At 36.9% G+C, this 22,550-nt stretch overlaps 2 protein-coding genes across 3 annotated transcripts; one reads left to right on the top strand and one right to left on the bottom strand.

The window, feature by feature from the left end:
- Positions 1–22,550, top strand: part of LOC143714420 (uncharacterized) — a 596,609-nt gene that overhangs the window by 77,085 nt on the left and 496,974 nt on the right.
- Positions 1,442–22,277, bottom strand: LOC143714436 (uncharacterized). Of its 3 annotated transcripts, none has more exons than XM_077205632.1 (2): positions 22,202–22,277; positions 1,442–3,116 (listed from the first exon to the last, which is right to left on the bottom strand). In XM_077205632.1, the coding sequence occupies exons 1-2, from the start codon at positions 22,233–22,235 to the stop codon at positions 1,675–1,677; spliced, it is 1,476 nt and encodes a 491-aa protein (XP_077061747.1). In that variant the 5' UTR covers positions 22,236–22,277; the 3' UTR covers positions 1,442–1,674. The 3 variants fall into 3 exon arrangements, with proteins under 3 accessions (XP_077061747.1, XP_077061749.1, XP_077061748.1); XM_077205634.1 differs by lacking the exon at positions 22,202–22,277 and adding an exon at positions 21,742–21,770; XM_077205633.1 differs by lacking the exon at positions 22,202–22,277 and adding an exon at positions 3,854–3,940.

Genomic DNA, 22,550 nt, shown 5'->3' with positions numbered 1-22,550 from the left:
CGAGGCATGCTGGGTAATGGAGTTCTTAACTTAACGTATTCATAACATCACACATCTGAAGAATAATAGAAAGTTATTTATTGTTATATGCTTTGTTCTAATCGCAATATCAAATAGTGTCTGTAAACCACAAAAAGACTGTTTAAATATGAATCGCGTTTGTGTGTGTGAATGAATGAACAGCTTTTACCAAACTAGATTGCTATACTGATGAGTAAAAATCGACTGAAATGGTAAATGGACTGCATTTATATAGCGCTTTCACAGACCCAATGGCCACCAAAGCGCTTTCAAAGACCCAATGGCCACCAAAGTGCTTTACAATTTGCCTCACATTCACCCATTCACTCATACACCGACGGTGGTTGAATATGTTGAAATAAAATGTCTTTGTATAAGCAACGTATTAAACTGAACTATTAATACGCCTACAAATATGTTGAAATAAAATGTCTTTGTATAAGCAACATATTAAACTGCAAATTAACATTTATATGCCCTAATATATGATAAAAACAATAGACTATGTTACATACGAAAGACCACATTTCGTTGACTAGTTTTGGATAGATTCTAAAGTTTTTACTGTAAAAAAAGACTGCCACATCAAATAAGCTTTTGTTCGCCAATTTCTGCTCGTTATATATATATGTTTTGTCAAAAATAAAGTCATCAACTAAGATGTTTTTATAGTGTTTGTTCCAATGTAGGCTATATTAAAACTAATGAATCCTTAACTTTAAAATACATATGATAAAATGCATATTTAAGTTTTTACAAAGAAAGATTACACTTGAAATATTGTTTAAAATTTGAATTGTTGTTGTAATTGTAACCTTTTTAATAAAATAGCAAAAATATATATTTACAGGGTAGATGTAAACAAAATATTAAAATGTCAATATAAGCCTTCTCTTTAAATTATTTTTGTGTTTTATTAGTGACAAATTTGGGGAGAGGATTCATATTCCAAAACTTTCTGAAAATACAGTATGAGAACTAACCACACACTACTAGAAATGATTACCTTGGTTATTATATACTACCCAAGCATATAACAATTTGTAGAAAAATACAAAATAATTTTGAGATGATTCCAATTGTGAACTAATTTTGTAGATATATATATTTCTTTTCTCCTTGCATTCTTTCTTTATGAATGCATTTCATTATGCAGCTCATTAGGTGCAGGTCATTGTCTTCTCAGGTGTAAACCACTCATTATTCATGATGGTGTTGGATCATTCACGCACCCCCCCCCCCCAGAACCACCGCCCCCGCCCCCGCCCCCGCATATTGCCTTTTCAAACAAAAAGTGTCTTACAAATTTTAAATCAATGTATTGTTTTATGTGAATGATTAGGCAGGGTGATTTTCAGATCATTTTGAAGCAAAAACTCACCTGACAACATCCATTAGTCAATAGTATTGTGGACACATATTTAGTGTTTTGTGGCCTTATTTCAGAAACTTTAATTTTTAGTTGTTTCAATAACCATGCATAAACATTATTCTCTCAAAAATACAAACATGTGCATACATGTCGCTCACATATTATGGTAGCCCTGTTTGTGCTAAATAGAGTGTAATTACGCCTTTGCCATAAATATGTTTATAAGCAACTGATAAAAGCACAAATGTCAGGGCCCCAAAAAACCCTTAGAACCCAGAGGGTTAAGTAGTTTCTTTACTGTGTGGATCCTCATGTGTCACTTCAGGTGACTTCTCTCTGCTGTGGATCCTCTCATGTGTTTTCAGAGAAAATAAGTGACTGAATCTCTTGTCACAGTGTGAACACTTGTAAGGTTTTTCTCCAGTGTGGATCCTCTCATGTGTTTTCAGAGATGATGACACACTGAATCTCTTGTCACAGTGTGAACACTTGTAAGGTTTTTCTCCAGTGTGGATCCTCTCATGTGTTTTCAGAGATGACGACACACTGAATCTCTTGTCACAGTGTGAACACTTATAAGGTTTTTCTCCAGTGTGGATCCTCTCATGCGTTTTCTGATCTGTTGACTGACTGAATCTCTTGTCACAGTGTGAACACTTATAAGGTTTTTCTCCAGTGTGGATCATCTCATGTTTTTTCAGAGATGACAACTGACTGAATCTCTTGTCACAGTGTGAACACTTGTAAGGTTTCTCTCCAGTGTGAATTCTCTGGTGCAGTTTTAAACTGTCCGCTGTAATAAAAGTCTTCTCACACTCAAAGCACATATAAGCTTTTACACCAGTATGTATTTTCTGATGTACATGTAAATATTTCAGCTGTGAAAAACTCTTTCCACACACAGAACATGAATGCGGCTTTTCCTTCGTATGAACTGTCAGGTGTTTCTTCAGGTGTGATGCAGTAAGAAATGTTTTGCTGCATTGATCACATGAGAATGGCTTCCATCCGATGTGGATCCTCATGTGTTCTTTAAGGGAAAAAGATCGGCTGAAACTCTTCCCACATTGATCACATGAGTACGGCTTTTCTCCAGTGTGAACTCTCATGTGAAACTCAAGACTTTGTTTGCTTGTGTAACTGTTTCCACACTGAGTGCAGGTGAAAGATTTCTTGCCCCTTCTTTTCTTTAAAAAATTATTTTTAGTCTTTGAGCGACTCAAGGGTTTTTCTCCAGGTTTGACATGATGTTCCTCCTTCACTTCACTCAGTTCTTCACTCTCCTCCTCCACTTCAATCAGTTCTTCTCTCTCCTCCTTCACTTCACTCAGTTCTTCTCTCTCCTCCTTCACTTCACTCAGTTCTTCACTCTCCTCCTTCACTTCACTCAGTTCTTCTCTCTCCTCCTTCACTTCACTCAGTTCTTCTCTCTCCTCCTTCACTTCACTCAGTTCTTCTCTCTCCTCCTTCACTTCACTCAGTTCTTCTCTCTCCTCCTCCACTTCACTCAGTTCTTCTCTCTCCTCCTTCACTTCACTCAGTTCTTCTCTCTCCTCCTTCACTTCACTCAGTTCTTCTCGCTCCTCCTTCACTTCACTCAGTTCTTCTCTCTCCTCCTTCACTTCACTCAGTTCTTCTCTCTCCTCCTTCACTTCACTCAGTTCTTCTCTCTCCTCCTCCACTTCACTCAGTTCTTCACTCTCTTCGTTCTCTTCCATCAGGTCTGACATGAAAGAAACAAATATAAAATTTAATTTTCAGGACATCAAAATAATTAAAAGAGAGAAATATAAAGTGAAAGGACATGAAAGTCATTTCATGACCGTTGCAGTGTCTGTAAAACTTAACTAGTTTTAAATTAACAATTTTTATTAGCATTATCTGTGTCCTACATGTTTTACTCAACCCTGTTACTCCTGAAATGATTTTCCTCCTTTCAAAAACAGCATTTCTTAAAACTGTGACACTTATGAAGTGACATCATCTGGGCTTTTTCTACTGCATGATGGGAAGACAAGAAAATAATCTCAATCCATTGTCTCAGTTTTTACAAACTGTACAGTGTTGATCACATTCATCAATCCTGTAACCATAATCACTGTAAGAAGAATTTCTATGACTATGAATAACTTGTATGATATTTGACAAATACAACTTTATCAGTAACTTTGTTGTTTACTGATTATTTAAAAAAAGAAAGAAAGTCTACACTAGGTTGAAAATGACACAAATTCTGGTAACTTTGTTGCAAATTGGGAACCAGATATAAAATAAATGTAAAATAAATAAGTAAAGTTTATTTATAGAGCGCTTTTCACAGATAAAAATCACAAAGTGCTTTACAAAGTGCAACCACAATAATAAAACAGTATACAATCAGTAAAAATTACAACATTTAAAGAGCCCAAAATAAAATCCAGTCAACTAAAAGCTTGTTTAAATAACAGTGTCTTGAGATACCTTTAAAAATAATCGACAGAATCGGCCACACGGAGGAACAAAGGCAAGGCGTTCTACAGTCTGGGGGCTACAGCCTGGAAGGACAGGTCTCCCTGGGTTTATAGCGAGTCTTTGGGACCATTAACAGACTCTGGCCTGAGGAGTAAAGGGCACGGCCTGGGGAGTATGTGCATAACAAATCAGCAATGTATTGTGGGGCCTGACCATGTAAAGCTCTAAAAGTTAAAACTAATATTTTAAAATCAATACGAAATTTGATGGGAAGCCAGTGTAGGGAAGACAAAATGGGTGTGATGCGTGTCCTTCTGCCAGATCTTGTTAAAAGCCTTGCCGCAGCATTTTGAACCATTTGAAGACGATTTAGAGTAAATTTGTCACAAAAAGTAAAAAGAGAGTTACAGTATTCAGAAATAAAAGCACGGATAACATCTCGAGATCAGAGTCAGATAAAATTGCCCTCAATTTTGCAATATTTCTTATATGATAAAAAAATATTTCTGACCAAAAGTCTAGAATGGCAGTCCAAAGACATTGACTGGTCAAACCAGACACCTAGATTTCTGATGCTCGCCTGGACAGAAGAGCTCAGAGAACCAAGGTTTTGAAGGATGGATGGTATTTTATTGTCTGGGGCAACAATTAGGGTTTCAGTCTTTTCCGAATTTAATTGGAGACAGTTACTAGCAAGTCACGATTTTTCAATAAATCCGTTAGTTTGTGGAACTAAGAGTCATTGAACAAGCAATACAACTGTATGTCATCAGCATAAAAATGGTATGACACTTTGTTAAAATGGCTCCAAAGGGTTAATGTCAGGGTCCGAAATTAACTTTTTGGCTCACCTGCCACGGGGACTGGTAGATGAAAAAATCCACCAGCCAAGCTTATTTTTTACCGGCCAAAATAATAAACAGCCTTTTTGTGTCACATATACATTCATTTCAGTACATTTAATTGAGATAAGGTATTATGTTGAAGTGAGCATGGAACTAGTGCTCATAACAATACATTTGAAGGTTTTCTAAGACGATCACATTCTTTAAAAAAAATACTAAATACTACACATACTAAAATTTTTACCGATTAATACTATCAGTTAAACGGTTTAAAAGTAAAAAAAATAATAATAAATATATTTATTTAGCTTTTTTGTTTGTTTGCTGCATGGTTAAAAAAAAAAAAAAAACAGTTAAATTTATATTTGTTAAATCACGGTGTGCGTCGACACGCGCAACCACACGCGCCTAAAGACATATTTCACTGAGCAAGCAAAATGAAGCAAGAGAAAAGTAGCTACTGTGTGTGGGAGCATTTCGACAGAAAGGGCGACGGAAGTTACTTGCAAAATATGCTGCGCGGTATTAAAATACAGCAGTAGGCCTAGTGCAAGTACAATGCAATATCACTGGCGAAGCAAACATCCACAAGCAAATGAAAGTTTTAGTAGGCTATCAAACGAAGTTGGCCACTCTAGCGAGACGTTATCTCTGTATTCCCGGGACATCTGTGCCATCGGAGACCCAGACTAACCCCACATTATGTAGACATGTTACTTTTTTAAAGTAAAAACTAGACAAGCTGTGGATTGAGGTAAGCCTGCTGCTATTTTTATTTGACGAAAAAAACGTAGTCTGATGAAAAAAAAAAAGTTTTCAAAGCTTCTTCAAACTGATTCAGTGTTTTCTTTTTGTCATCTTAATTTGTTAATTTAAGTTAAAAATATATATTTAGTGTAGGTCTATTTTAGCTGTGAAGGTTCACACACGCTTCTCGAGGCACACACACGCAAGGTCTCTCGCTCTCTGCAGTGCGCGCGCTACACGGTTTGGAGCTCAGTATGTGAGCGCTCCTTCTCGCTCGCTCTAGATTCCAGGAGATTTGAACTAATTTGCAGGCATCAGGGAGCCGCTATCAATATGCGGGAGACTCCCGGAACTTTCTAGAATGTCTGGAACATTCACCCGCCAGTGTGGCGGATAGCCTTTGAGATTTACTCGCCAAACGGAAAATCTACCCGCATTTGGCGCTTGGCGGGTGTTAATTTCGGACCCTGGTTAATGTGCAGTAAAAACAAAAGTGGACCTAGGACAGAGCCCTGGGGAACACCATTCAAGAATGGAGTAGCTACAGACAGTATACCATTTACATATACAGAAAAAGTTCTGTCACTCAAGAGGAAAGCGACTTTAAAACAGACCGAACGATACCAAACTCTTAATCTAATTTATTCAGCAGTATTTTGTGGTCCACTGTATCGAAAGCTAATGATAAATCCAATAGAACCAATACCGAGTACCTTCCAGAATCAGCAGCTTCATTAGACACTTTGAGGAGAGCAGTCTCAGAAGAATGCACCTTTCTTGTGCACTCTTACATGTCATGTCATGATGATGTGGGGTTAGTCTGGAGTGCAGCCTGTTGACAGTCAGAAAACACCGTCTCCGATGGCACAGATGTCCCGGGAATACAGAGATAACGTCTCGCTAGAGTGGCCAGCTTCGGGAAGAGCCTTTCATTTGCTTGTGGATGTTTGCTTCGCAAGTGATAGGCTATTGCATTGTACTTGTACTACTGCTGTTTTTTATTACCGCATAGTATATTTTGCAAGTAACTTCGACGCCCTTTCTGTAGGGCTGGACAATAATTCAATATCAATATATATCGTGATATATATTTTTTCAATAACGGTGATATGATTTTTAAACACATTTCCAACATACATTACAGGCATGGGCTATGTGTACGTTTTAAATTTTACTGCGTGATAAATATAAGCTGCACGGCACAACCGTTCATTATGTTCATTGTCTCCAAATTGACCGTTCGCAAAGACCCGCCCCCTTTAGTTACTGTTACTATGTCCGAAAAGCTACTCCGCTCTCAAACCACACCATGTTTTCACGCAGTGAAAAATACATCGCAGAGCAGAGAGGACACTGACAACGCGCCGACAGACAGGACAGACCAGGTTACTTTTGATATGAAACAAAGTCTCAACTTTCAAATTTGGCAATTTTGTCAAGAAATTTAAACAATACCGTTTTGTGGCTCTTTAATGTGTCGTGACAGATCGCTGTAGAGCCTCAGTTAAAGCTGCTCATGAACCGATCATCTCTTCCTTCTAGTTCATTTATAGCATCAAACAAACATGAATGAACATTAAAGGGAATGTTGTTTTAACCACGGAAAGACGTCAGTGCACTCCGCTTTTCAAGTTCAAATCCTCCAACGTTAATCTTCTAAGTTAACTCTACTGACTGCTTTGTCGGACAAAGATGGTGGATTTGGCGAATAGAGTTATTAAGTGCAAACAGCTGGAAATTATATGTGAGCAGTGTGCACATGTCAAAAAATCTATTCTGATTTGAAGCTTGTGACATAAACGCGCACATCAACCCAATCTCTTGTTTAGTGAATCTTAAACACTACATTCAGATTCATCAAACAAAATGAATTCAGGGTGTCATCAACACTCAAAATGTCCCTGAGCACTACGGACATGACGGAGTTGTTGTGTTTGCCAGTTGGGATGGGAAATGAAAACCGGTTCCACTCGAGAACCGGTTCTAAGTTTTATGAACCATCGATATTTTATGCCCTCGACGTTAACGAATCCCTTTTATCGATGCTCATGATCCAAAGCGAATTTGTCCCGCCATAGTTTTATTTGATCGGTGAGTAATGAAGACGAACTGCTGCGCATGTGACAGGGCGCATGTTTAACTGAAGAACGAGCAGAGAGAGAGAGAGAGAGAGAGAATGAGAGAGAGAGCCCCAAAGAGAGAGAGAATGAGAGAGAGAGCCCCGGTCGCGCGCGCGCACTGTCTCTCTGCGGAGCCAGTCTCCTAAGCGCTGTCTTGCTCTCTCTCCCTGCCACATATTAATCAAAATAAATCGACACGATGGTAAAAGGTCGGAAGACCATAGTTTCATGTGGATATATTCATTCATTCGGATATTTTTTTTTCCTGAATTACCGCTGGGTGTGAAGTTTGCTAAAATACCTTATCTTCTAGGAAAAGCATTCCGCACATTCAGCTGACATAAACCACACTTTAAATAAACGAAAAAACCTATCCAGTGATTAAATGTTTTCTGTGTGGGATGTCCTAGCTGCCGGGATAAACACACAACGCGTACAAATCCGATAATGACATGGCCAATTCGCGAAATAATGACTCCTATGAACCGATTCATTTTAATGAATGGTTAAAACAACTGATATTTCCAGTCCTTCAGTTACTGATCGGATCAGTCAGAGTAAATGGAGTAAAAAAATAGGCGGAGTAAAACTAAATATTTTTTTGAAATAATTTGAATATGTTATTATTGCATATATTTGATTAAATATAAAATTAATACATTTCATTTGTACTAGGGCTGCACGATTTGGGGAAAATGTCATATTGCGATTATTGAGGTCAATATTGCGATTGCGATATAATAAACAAATGGTTTCATGAGTCAACTTGCTTGGATCTAAAGCAAAATGCACACACAGATTAGTGATACTTTTGTGTATTAAGTTGTATTTCTCCACTCAAACTAGCAACAACAAGTAAATGATTGATAACACCTTTAATGATCAATAAGCCAGTGATGTCTGGATAAAAATGACCCCCCCCCCCACACACACACATTTTAAACATTAATTATAGCCATCCAACATTACAGTGATTACGTCATTACAAGTGAAAGCTATCATTTTTAAAAAAAAACATTAGGCTTCCAAAAATATAACTTCAAACAATCCTCACATTAACCCATAATAAATGTCATATTTACCTGTGCCCTTCCTGTCTAACAGGTAGGACATATACGGAAATTGAATAAAGTTATCAAAGAGTCTGCATACAGGGTATCTGCACACTTTTAAAAGACAAATTTAAGCCTTTTTAAGACCTTTTTAAGACCTGAAGAAATCAAAATTAATACCTTGTTACATTAGGGGTGCGCAATATTGACAAAAATATGTCTAAATATTTTCAAAGCTTTGTTGATGATAATTAGATGATATTTTACTGATTGTGTTTTTGTGCTGGTACCATGGCTGGTTTAGGCCTGTTGTTGACAGCTGACTCACGAAGATATTCATATTTTTCATATTCTATGCAGTGGTCAGTTCACAGCAGTGAAAGAAATTAACATTTTTTTATTAACGGGCAATATTTGCAACCTAAAATTGAGTTCCAGGGGCATTTTCACCTATATATGGACTTTTTTTTTTTTTACTTAGAGGTATGCATCACCTTTTATGTCAAATTCTATCATTCAAATTAAATTATATTAGAATAATAAACACAAAATACCACTGTTACCAGTTAAATTAAATCATTAAATCAAAATCCATCTTTGCAGTGCAGAGGAGACACAGAAGCATCAGAACTGGCATTAATATATTTACACTCCATTTACAATTGCATAAATAAAGCTAAGAGATATTCAATTCTTTCAATTCTTCAATTCTTAATTCAATATTTAAATATAAACTGATTTCTAATTGTAACATTTTAATTACAGGGTACTTTAAATGTGAAACTAAACCCGCCAGTAGGCAGCGGCAAGTCACTGTCTCAGGGAGTCACTCATTCAACCGATTTGTTCAAACGGCTGATTCATTCAGGAAGTGCAAGTTATTGTTGATTGAATCGTTAAAATGATTTGTTCATAACGCGGATTTCAGTAAAGAAATCATCGCTGTCTTTTGCATTGAGACTCTGCTACGGTTTCATTTTGAAATTCTCGTCAACGAAATAAAGGGAAAACAAACAATACTGACAATATTGTTTATAAAATGTAACTCACAATGTTCATTTAACTGTTATATAAAATAAATATCATATTTGCTATTGTGCACGGGAAAACAGCCCTCTTGCTGATGTAATATTGTATGATAACAATAAAATACAAAAACTTTATACGTCTATTAGGGAACATACTGTACCTATAACTGCACTGACATTACGCAGTTAAAGCAAGCATGAGAGACAAATAAGATGTCAGCTCGCAGTGCGCCCTCGTACATAGTTAAAGTAAAACAATGATTACAATATCATAATAGACAATACACATCGCACACCACTACGCACATAAAGAATGAACTTACAATTGAACTGAAATTAACCAACTTTCTCCTCCTCTCCTGCTGTTTCGCATGCAGGAGACAGACGTAATGCTGGCGCGAATGTGGCGCGAAATGTCACGTGAACGAGCAAATCCACAAAGAACGAATAATAAATAAAGTACGCTAATTAGATAGTTTTAATTTGGAAAACATTTAGATATGTCTAAGTCAAATTGCCATCGAAAATTTAAGACCATTCATAAGTAAAAATAAGACTTAAGACTTTTTATGGCCTTAATTTTTTTAAATCTAATTTAAGACTTTTTAAGGACCCGTGGACACCCTGTGCATAAATTATAAATTATATATAGATTAGGCCCTAATCATTATTAAAGCTACAAAAGTTATTCAGTCAAAAGCAGTGAGTAATTTTCTCTGTTCCCTTTGTTGTTCTTTGATTAACTTTACTGACAGAAAGTTTTATTGGATGCTGGCCCTTTAAAAGCAGCCGCCGCTAACAGAGACGCGGATCTCACACGCGCCTCATTCTCTCACAACTCTTTACGTCCATCATAAGACTCCTCTTATGTTATTAAGATACTCGACAAAATGACATTTTGGCATCATTGTGTGTGTTATTGTTCGTTTAAGCGCTAAAGAGAACTGTATTCTGGCACGCGGTCTGTGCATGCGCATTATACGGGCGCGCGTCTTTCTGTGAATCAGTCAGGACATTCACAGGCAGCGCACTCTCTTTTGACTTGTCGTCCAAGAATGGTTTAAAGGCATTCGCAAGAATAAGAGCGGGATCATGTAACACTAGCCAACGGATGACACAAAACAACAGACTCTGCATTAATAGCCATAATTTGTTTATTTAATCTAAAATCGCGGCATTTTGCGTCATATAATCGCATAGGCTTGACATCGCAATTACGATTGCGATATGATTAATCGTGCAGCACAAATTTGTACAGAACTATTTTCATAGGCACCACCACACAAATATTATTTTAATGTGTAAATTCTGTAATATGTGTGTAAATAAAAGTAAAAATGAAAAATAATAGACCAGAAATATAATGAGAAAAATGTTTAAATATAGCCTATATATAAATTAATGTATATGTGACACAAAAAGGCTGTTTATTATTTTGGCCGATAAAAAATATGCTTGGCTGGTGGATTTTCTCATCTACCAGTCCCCGTGGCAGGTGAGCCAATATGTTAATTTCGGACCCTGACTCCGCGAGCTACTAGCGCTATCTGTTGCTATTTTTACCACAATACATCTCCAAATAAAATACTCTGAAAATAAAATACTGACATGATGACCACAGCTATAGAAAGAGCGCACAGGTGGCGATGGATATAAGTATGGGTTTAAACTAAATGCTGTACCATGAATTTTTCCCCACAAGGAGTGTAAATGCCCCAGATATCGAGGGAAATCCGCACTAAGGAACTTCACTAGCGGCCACGAGTAGGGCTGTCACTTTTGTGAAAAAATCCTGTTCGATTTTTGAGACATAAGTGTTCATTGAATCGATTGTAAAATCGATTTTTCATGTCTAAAGACGTTTCCATTTTCAACACCAAATATAGGCAAATCCACGGACACCTAACAGGCATTAGGACGAGTGTAAAGAGGGCGCTTGAGACGCACACAAGTCAGCAATATTTCTGATGATTTATTGGTGTGAAGTTTCGTGCACAATGACAAACGGGAGCGCAACATTCAGGGATTGAAATTAACACCCTTCAACCTGCCAAATGTGGGTAAAAATGAACTGTGGCGTGAAACGCTGTCAAATCACGAGCCAATCTGGCGTGTTTCTGTTTACTCGCTTTGCTGGGGAAGTTCGTGTAAGACAAATCTGTGCGGATTTAGCAAAAATACGCAACTCGTGAGTCCTCATGATATATTAAATACAGCGTATTGCACAGAATCTGCTCATTTCTGGCTTACTTGAACACACACGTCACTAAGCAACAATAACAGCGCTTGTTCACTTGCATTGAAGTAATAGCGAATATTAACAAGAAACAGGCATATAAAATTTAGTTTGTAAATAGTAATTTGTAAAAATAATAATAATAAATATAGCTGAGAGCAGCCATTACGGGCCCAAGCCGGTTGCACCGCAACCCCTTTACTTTAGGTAAAGGCACCGGGGTGGTGGTGGCACCGGCTCGGGCCCTTCATTGCTGCTCGCCGCTATATATATATATATTTATACACACACACATATATATATATATATATACAAATGGTTTATCTAGCCCCCCTCCCCCCTCACACACACACACACACACACACAGAGACACAGACACAGAGACAGACACAGAGAGAGAGAAAATGACCACATTCAAACCAAAATATCTGACTTCCTGTTGGTCGGAGCTAATGACTGTAAATTAGAAAGTTGTCCGGCTTGATGAGAACAATATACGTACGGAGTTTTGTTACCGTGTAAAACTAACCCCCCCACTTTTGTCAAAAGAATTTAGAAAGTGACACACTTCCTGCTGCCAGTTGGTGGCGCTATAACTTTGACTCACAATAGTCGCATCCATCTGATTGGCCTCTTACCACAAACACACTGCTGAAGTTTCATCAATATCAGTTAATTTATGCAGAAGTTATAAGACTTCGTGTTTCTCTTTTCTCGCCATAAATTCGATTCCTTGCCACGGCCAAACCGTTCGAGATATCAAAAATCCGTCCGCAATTTAGCATCCTCAATGTCTTGACTTCATGCACACCGAGTTTGGTGGTGATTGAATGAATTTCCTAGGAGGAGTACATCAAATTACAAAGCATGCTTTTACCAAACAACCCATAATAGCCAACTTCCTGTTGGGCTGGCGTGAAACTTAGAGCACGAAAGTTGTTTGGCCTGATGAGATTTATAAGTGTACCGAGTTTCATATTAATTCATTCAAGAATGTTTGATATATGGATCAAGTTTTCAGACCCCGTTCAAGGGGGCGCTGTTGAGCCCCCCTGCCACGCCCGGGTACCAGCTTCAGCCCGGCCCTGATGGCCGTGGGTTCTGACCCGGGTGCAAAGTTTCAAGAGTTTTCGAGCATGTTAAGGCCCCCAAAAATACCAGAGAAGTCGCACACAGCAAAGAAAGGGTTAAATAAACCTGACAAGCCCCTCTCCTCTCTCACACACACACACACACACAGACACTGAGAGACCAGCAAAATTCTGAGATTTTCTCCACATTCAAACAAAAATATCTGACTTCCTGTTGGTCAGAGCTAAAGACTGCAAATTAGAAAGTTGTCCGGCTCGAGGATAACTATATAAATACCGATTTTTGTAACTGTAGATGAATCTAACCCCCCACTTTTTTGTCAAAAGGTGGCGCTACTGAGCCCCTCACCACGCCCGCTTCTGAAACTTTGCACATGTCTACTGGCTAATAAATGTGATGTGTCTGTCAAGTTTCATGCAATTTCAAGTATGTTAAGAGTCTCAAAAGCATCAAAAAATAATATTAAAGTTTAATGCGTTGCCACGGCAACAGTATCTAAGATATCAATAATCCTTTCACAGGTCTACATCTGCCGTGCGTTTACATTATACACATAAAGTTTGAAGCAAATCGGGTAAAAATAAGAGGGTGATTTCAAAGCATTTTGAAAGTGACACTTCCTGCTGCCAGTTGGTGGCGCTATAACTTTGACTCACGATAGTCACATCCATCTGATCGGCATCTTACAACGAACACACTGCTGAAGTTTCATCAAGATCAGTTTATGTATGCAGAAGTTATAACACACTTCCTGTCTCACTTTACTCGCCATAATTTCATTTCCTCGCCACGGCCAAACCGTTGGAGATATCAAAAATCCGCTGGCAATTTTTCATCCTCAATGTCTTGACTTCATGCTGACCGAGTTTCTTGGCGATTCGTTGAATTCTCTAGGAGGAGTATATCGAATTCCAGAGGCATGCGTTTCCAAACAAACCATAATAGCCGACTTCCTGATGGGCTGGCGTAAAACTTAGAGCACGAAAGTTGTTCGCCCCGATGAGTTCTATATGTGTACCGAGTTTCATATTATTACATGCAAGCGTGTTTGATTTATGGACCAAGTTTACGGACCCCGTTCCAGGGGGTGCTGTCGAGCCCCCCTGCCACGCCCGGGTACCAGCTTCAGCCCGGCCCTGATGGCCGCGGGTTCTGACCCGTGTGCAAAGTTTCAAGAGTTTTTGAGCACGTTAAGGGCCCCAAAAGTGCCAAAAAGGTAGTAAAATAATAATTTTCCTAAGGAAAACAATAGGGCCTTCGCCTTTTCAAGGCTTGGGCCCTAAAAAGCATTTGGTAAACAGAAAATACATTGTTATTTTCCAACATCCTACATCTACTGTGTACTGTATTGATCTCTCCACCTAATACACATGCGTTTGAATTCGATTCCCTATTTTCGTTTTCGAAACTTGTGTTGGTTGGTCTGATCGATTGTGCAATCGATTTTTCGAACGTTAAGTGACAGCCCTAGCCGCGAGTCCTGATTAGCGTCGGCATGTTGACATCCTAACAGATGGCATCTAACGTTTCTTGTTTCAGCCGATTGTAAGCTATTTTAGTAGCTGTGGTCTACTAAAAGACTCAAAAGGCATCAAGGCTAAAGTGGAGATTATAAAGATGTGGGTGTTTAACGTTTTTTCGTTCACAGGTATTTCCCCATGCTTTTCTCATCCTATTATTGCTAGGAAAGTAATCTTACATTGCTTCTCGTAGCCTTTTGCCTGAAAATGACAACCAAAAGCCGCACAATGTGGCATCGTATCAGTGTTTTATTTTCTGAGTTGTGTTGCAGTAAAAAGACAAAGTCTATAGAAATAAGCGCCAGTAGCTCACCGAGTGCAACCATTTGACGTCATCGACGCAGAATGTTCTGTGTACATAAAAAATGGCGCCGACCATAGTCCAAAAACGATAATGATTTTTTTAAATAACATACAACAACAATTGTATTTAATTGTACAGTAGTACAATCATAACATAATACAGACATTATCTTACTTCCACAATGTCCTTAAATAACAATATTGCTGGCCATAAACTGAGAAAGTGCAATGTGCGATACAAGTTGTCCGCAACGCGGCGCTGCGCTTCTCGTCCAGTGTGCGTCCTCAAAGATTCTCTTTTTTGTCCATTTTTTTCAAAATCACTTGAAATCCTATTCCTAACCAGTGTTGTGTGTAACGCGTTACAAAGTAATGCAACTACTTTTTCGGGTAAAAAGTAGTGTAACGCGGTACTACTGAAAATTTGGTAACGAAACGTAGTTCCTTTTTCAATTCGGTGCAACGTTACTTTTCCCAGGGACAGACTTGACAGCGATCTCCGTCATTTGACAGATTTGACAGCGATCGCCATCTCCGTAGTGAACGCCTACAGAGAGAAATGCACATAATGGATAATCAGAGAGTAGCCTATTTCTTTTCGTTTTGAATAGTTTCATTTAAAGACATTTCAAGCTTTCTATATATAGATATATTTCTCATGTCTGTGAGGCATACGCTGAGTTTCGGTTAATTTATGATGAGGTGCGCTCCAGTTCACGCGCAACAAGTGACCGCGCCTCCATGTCATGATTATATTGTCTGCTATATTTGCTTCTTATTTATTAAATCCAGGCAATTGGTTGATAAAAAAAATTATTAAAATTAAGATACAATTTATACAAAAACGAAATTCACTTTAAAGAAAGGCTTTCTTCAAAACAAAACTTAATGAAGTCAAAATCATGTCTGACCAACTCAATGTCTCCCGGTATATTGCGCATCCATCTTACAAATATGAAAACTAAATGCGCTTATTTAATGGCTAGGCTACAACACCTATAGTAGGCCTAGACTCTCTATTTGTACAAATTAGGGGTCGACCGATATGTGATTTTCAGGGCCGATGCCGATACCGATTATTACAGTTCAAGTAGACCGATAACCGATATTTTAAAACCGATATATAGCCTATGTCTGGTGTAAAAATGTAAGTTAATGTCAAAATTAAGAATAACAAAGAGTTTTGACAAATACTTTCTTTAAGTTATTTTAAACATATCTTTAAATCTGAGAACTGTTAATAATAACATTATAATTATTAATAATAATAACAACTAGGGCTAGGCGGTATATCGAGTTTGTACAATATATCGATATTTTTTATCCCCACGATATGGAATGAGGCAATACCGTTTATATCGATACAGTAGTTTGATACGAGCACATCTGAAAAATAGCGGAGGACGCAGTGTGAGCTCCTGCAGTGAAAGTACATGGTAGCCTACAATTTGTCCTAAACAAAGCTTATATTAAGCACTTTAAAATAACTGGTAAGATATAGTTAACGAGTTTAAAGCAGCTTGCCCTGCAGATGCTCTGACAGAGACTGTTGCTGACTGACAGATAAATACTTGCGCTGTTTAATGCGTTTGAGACGTGGTGCTTTCCTCAGTGCTTAACTTACATTTCACAGGTATATTCTCCATCTGTAAATGTTAGAAAATCAAACAAATATGTCCATTTCACTGTCAGGAGAGGACGAGCTTCTGCAAGTGAATCTCCGCTAAAATTCAAGCTTCCGTTAATGAGCGCCGCCGCACGCATGCGCGCCAAACAGACGAGCACAATAGAATAGTAGCGCAATAATTCTGACTAAAATATACATAGGCTATTGCTAAAATATTTGTTGTTAGAGACAATAAACGTGCCATATGTGGAATTTTAAACCTACAAGTATATTTTTATGAAAGTGATCATTATAATGGGGTAATCAAACGCAGGCTAATATAATTAGTTTGTGCTTTTGTTTTTATTTTCATTTTTAGTTTAGCCTTAAGTCATTTTAAAAACAAAAGAATTATATTTGTTTTTAGTTTGTAATGTTACAATGTAATGTGATTTTAACCACCTTTTTGCACATAATATATTGCATAGCCTACATTACATTCACTATATTTGTTTCCATATCCTTCAATATCAACATTGTTTGGAAATCATTGAGCAGGATGTGAAATAATTAAAAAAAAAAAAAAATACAGATTTTCTTTATCCAAATAGAAAAACGTAGAAAGTACCGAGATATATATCGTATATCGCCATTTAACCAAAAAATACCGAGATATGATTTTTTGGCCATATCGCCCAGCCCTAATAATAACTAAAAAAAAATGTACAGGGAGCACCCAGCAGCATTCTGTAAAACTTAAAGACTCTATTTTAATGGTTAAATTAAATTTTAGTAATCAAAAAGCATTTCTTATTAATTTAAATCAAACTTATTCAATTTCTTTACAGTTTAACAAAAATGACATGTTTATGGCCCTATGAAAAAACGAACTTTTATTTTGACGGGTTGCCGTAGAGATCTTTGAGTTTCTTTGTGTTTATGATATGACGATAACTTTTCTCAGTTGAAGCTTTAAAAAGCTCATGAAGTGACTAAGCGGCTCTGGAGATGATGTTTATGCAATCATGTCCTCATATAATGCTGAGGCTGAAAACAGCGCAAGCGTCTCGCGTGCTCCAGTGTGTGTGTGTGGTAAATGAAATCACGCGTCTGCACTATTCATTTAGACACACGCAGGATTCATATTTAAATAGTCTTTTTGCGGTTTGAAATTCGATTTGAATTGTACTGACCTGCTTTTTATTAATTCATCAAGAAGTTGACAAATTCCGTGACATTCCGCTTTATACAGTAAATTCTGTTTTTATGACTGGATTTCCGATTCGGTCCGTGTTTTCTGCATCGCGGACATCACAGGACCCTATTATATTGAGGTATTTTGCAACTTCAGTGTAGTAATTTATTGATACTTCAGCAAAGTCTGCTGCTGCCTTAACTTTGAGAGACAAGACAACTGATGCGTGATCAGTGCAGCAGTTCCAGTCAGTCAGCGAGTGCTGTCGGTGTGAGTGCTAAACTTTCAGTGCCTTCAGCTGTCCGCATTGATTGGCCGGAATCGTGACTCCCAACAAATCAGATGTGCGGGATATTGCATTGGTCTAGTCTACAGAGTGGTGAGTTCCGACAGAGGTGGCTGCGTCAGAGCCAAATATAGCGCATTTCAAAATTAAATTATTTTATCGGCAAATCGGTTTTGAAAATGGCCGATACCGATAACCATATAAATGCTCGATATTGGTGCCGATAATCGGCCAGGCCGATAATCGGTCGACCCCTTGTACAAATTGCTGCACATTCATTTAACTCTGAATTTTGCACACATAAGTTGAAAGGCATTTGTTTACGTGCATAGTAAAACATATCTGCAACATTTATCAAGTTCACAGATCATTGTGCGTGCATTTATTAATCATTATGATACTAAAATCATAATAAAGTAGGCTATACTATGTACAAAAAATCAGATGAGCCCAGAATATGAACGCAACGTGTTTACTTACACATTAAGCATTTTCCTCCCATAGAAAACCATTATAAGAACGCTTAATTTGGCTTAATGCAGATTATTTAATTCCCCTTATTATGTCGAAATAACAAGATAAGTTTTATTTTTTATTTTTTCACCATGCGGTTCAGGACTTGAAATACAGCCTAAATATAATTACTTCCAGAAATTATCTTTGGGGGTGCTTTGGTCTTTCTTGGGGGCTTTCTTTCTAGCGCCGCCTATGCCTATCCATTAACGGGCAATTCTTTATAAATATTCAAAATGATAAATGCATTAATGGCATTATGCATAGTAGAACTTTATGTAGGCCTACACATTTAGGAACAGATATTAGGTTCTGCCCAAAGTCAAGCAACATAAAAGTAACGAGTAACGTAAAAAGTTACTGGAGTAACTAAGTAAAGTGATGGATTACTTATTTATTACTAATCAGTCTGTGTGCCGAGAGTACAGACTTCAACTATAGGTGCATATTAATTGCTCAATAAACATAGGCTCATGGTACAAATTATATTTTGTTAGATTAGCTTGCTGAAATATTTCAAAAGTTTTTGTTTCGAGATTTCTTATTGTTTTGATGTTGTTGTTTTAAATGTTTGTTGTTTAATCACCTCTATCTTTTTTTTTATTATAGTGCAATCAATAAATTAATTGTACATTTTGAAAAAGCGTTTCCATTCTATTTGTTTTTTTTTTTTGTGTGTGCATAAATCAGGGTTTATACTAAGTGAACAAGGACCGACATTTTTAAAATTAGGATTACCAAAAAAGTTCTCCGCGTAAACGCGCAATGAAATTTTACACAGTCTCACTCCAGCCAAAGTCCCAAAGTTGGCAACCCTGGTTATATTAAGATATACATGTCTTCATATCAGGGGATCCCTTCAAGTTGGATGCACGTCCATTAACCCTTGTATATTCTGCATTGTGTTCTTGTTGTGCTGAATGAAGAAAAGACCCGAACCACGACCAACTACTGGTTGCTCTTTTAAAGAAGGCGTAACAGCGGATTTGTCTGTACAAATCAACTAAAAAAATACATAAGGCTCTGTCACATGCAGTCTCCTCCACACAGTACACAGATCTCAAGCTCCTGTTAGCAGATAAACATACAGAAAACCATGTAGACTAGCACGTGGAAACATGTCTAACGAATAGGTTTTTATTCAAAGCTTTAGAGCACTTTGGTTTTGGTGAGCACTTTGTCAATATTATAAAAATGATTTATAAAGATATGAACAGTTGCATTTCTCTTCCTTACGGTACTTCACAAAGATTTCCTATTAGTCGTGGAATAAGACAGGGCTACCCCTTGTCCCCTTTTATTCATTTTGGCTGCAGACATGTCTACTTTAGTTATTCATGATCGAACAGTACAGAAATTAAATGTATTTGATAAAAGTATAGCAATCAGTCAATTGGCAGATGATACTACGTTATTCTTAAAAAACAAGGATCAAATTCCTCTGGCTATTTCATTAGTTAATACTTTTTCTAAGGCATCAGGACTCCAGCTAAATTTAAACAAATGTGAACTTTTTGCCCTTCACCACTTGTCTGCATAATATTCCGGTAAATAATAAGGTGAAATATTTAGGCATTACAATTTCCAAAGATCAGAAAATTTGTACGAAAGACAATTTTGAAAATAATCTACAAAAAGCAAACCGAATTTTAAATTGCTGGTTACAGAGAGACCTTTCAATTTTTGGTCGAATTTTATTAACCAAAGTGGAATATTTATCCAGATTAGTTTATCCCGCTCTTTCTTTAGCTCCCCCTGCAAATTTTATTAAAACATGTTCCCGGAAAATGTATCATTTTATTTGGAGGCACAAAGCTCATTATATTAAAAAAGCGGACATCATTAAATCTTACGAGCAAGCTGGTTTGAATGTGATTGAATTTGAAACATGAATATTTTGTTAAAACTCAAATGGCTAAAAATGTTTGTATGTAATGAAGATAGTTTTTGGTTTACAGTTCCTTCAGCTTTATTTCAAGAATTTGGTGGAATTCAATATTTTCTCAAATGTGATTTTGATTTATCCAAACTCCCGGTGAAACTATCAACATTCCATCAACAAGTTCTCTTATTTTGGAAATTGGCACATACACACAATTTTACACCTCATAGTGTTTCTATTTGGAACAACAAATATATATTGCACAGGAACAAATCTTTATGCTTTAGGAATTGGCTAAGCAGAAGTATATGGTCGGTGAGGGATCTAATGGATGAAAAGGGTAACCTTTTAGACTATAATGCTTTTACATTAAAGCATGGATTTACTTGTCACCCGAGAGAGTTCTTCACTGTCATTAATGCAATACCTTCTGGCATAAAAATGCTGATGAGATGCACTCTTTCTTATGCTAAAGTTAATCCAGCTCTTCCCACTTTATTCATTGGAGATATATTAATTTTAAAAGTGCTCATTGTACTAACAAGTATATAAGACAGGTCGTCTTAAAAACATGTTATCCCTGTCAAATTAAAAGAAATAAATTAGATCACATGTTTAATAAAACTACTGTAAAATATATTAGAACAGCTTATTTAAGTTTAGTAAAGTAAAGCAAAAGAAACACACTTCAAAATCTTAAATGAAATTTATCCTACTAACTCTTAAATCAAAATGTAATATAGATATTGTTCCCTGTTCTTTTTGTAATAGCCATTCTGAAGACCATATCTTCTTTACATGCAATTTGTCCAAAATCTTCAGGATATCAGTTCAGGACTGGTTGATAGAAAAGGAGGTGGTTGTTGATGGTTTTGCTTTTACTTTACAACATATTTTATTTGGAATTCCCAAAGATTTGATTAACAAAATTGTAATAATGGCAAAATATTTCATTCACAATTGTAGATTGTTTAAATCCCTCCCACTACTTGTTGTGTTCAAAATTGATTTAAATTGTTTTTCTAGAGCCCTTGAGAGAATGAGAGGTGGGAGTGCGATGAAGTTGCTTGATCTTTTGATTTCATATGATTTTATGTGATATTGCCCCTTAATTTTAAATTTTCACTTTATTTATTTTGATTTTAATTGTTTTTATTTTTCAACCCTGATGTAAGATATGATTTTTTGTTAAACCGTGTTAAGCCTTTCATTCGATATTCTTACGCACTGTAGCCTTGGTTGTATGTATATTTTTGTATTCAATAAAAAAAAAAGAATAATTAAAAAAAAAAACATGTCTAACGTTACTTTAAAGCCTGCAAAAAGTCCGTTTACAAGGTTTATATTCAATTGACACATTAACTGCATGTTCACAACCTCAAAACTAATATTTATACATGCATAAAACAAAGTCTGCATCGTCCAAAAACCGAAATAAGTGTTTAAAACTGGCGTGCAAAATAATACATTACCTCCTCTCAGCTAGCCTCTGGCGCAAACTGAGAGAGGCGCATGAATGACGGCACAAAGCCTGCGACCACTTAAAGTGACAGTACAGGTATTAACACTATGGTCTGAATACAACTTACATACATATTGACAATAAAACACATCTTAAAAATATAGAAAACAATGTTCATCAGGATTTGGTGACATTTTAACCGTAAAAGTAAAGATATAATTTCAACCTGTTTACAGTGCAAAAAAAATGTTAACCATAGCCAGAGCTAAAATTATACTTATTAGCCTATAGTTTGACCTGATGTTGACAATCAATATTAAAGTTTCTCAAACCTCCCTTTACTGACCATTTGTTGACAATTTATTACCTATTCGATAGTTTAACTGCATCTCTAAAAGTGATGACGTGGTTGAATGTTTCTAACATGAATGTTCTTCAGCATCATGAATGAATGAAGAATAAACACCAACCTCTTTGTTCTTCAGGATCTTCAGTGTGTTTCATTCTGCAGGCTCTGGATCACTCGTGTTCTCACTGTCCTCTTTAATAAACTCAGTCTTGGCAGATTTCAGCTCTTCCTGATGCTTTCTTGCTCGTCTTCACTTGTAGCTGATGGGAATTTACAGCATTTATTGGGGAATTATTGTGGGCGGAGCTTTACTGATGATGTGATTGCTGTGGGCGGAGCTTTACTGATGATGTGACTGCAGTGGGCGGAGCTTTACTGATGATGTGACTGCAGTGGGAGGGGCTTTACTGATGATGTGACTACTGTGGGAGGAGCTGATCTTTCCAAATCTAAAATATATAAGTTACTGA

This window comes from Siphateles boraxobius, unplaced genomic scaffold, assembly GCF_051911475.1.
Source record: "Siphateles boraxobius isolate OS27281-9 unplaced genomic scaffold, OSU_SipBor_1 54, whole genome shotgun sequence".
NCBI lineage: Eukaryota > Metazoa > Chordata > Actinopteri > Cypriniformes > Leuciscidae > Siphateles > Siphateles boraxobius.
Note: the sequence above shows the minus strand (reverse complement) of the source record. Positions and strands in the feature narration are given on the sequence as shown.

What these genes read in the sequence shown, in the direction of transcription:
- LOC143714436 (XM_077205632.1), bottom strand. Translation starts at nt 22,235, where the DNA reads ATGAAACACACTGAAGATCCTGAAGAACAAAGAG. An exon ending in AGATCCTGAAGAACAAAGAG is followed by an intron (nt 3,117 to 22,201) that starts GTTGGTGTTTAT and finishes CTTTCATGTCAG; the next exon opens with ACCTGATGGAAGAGAACGAA.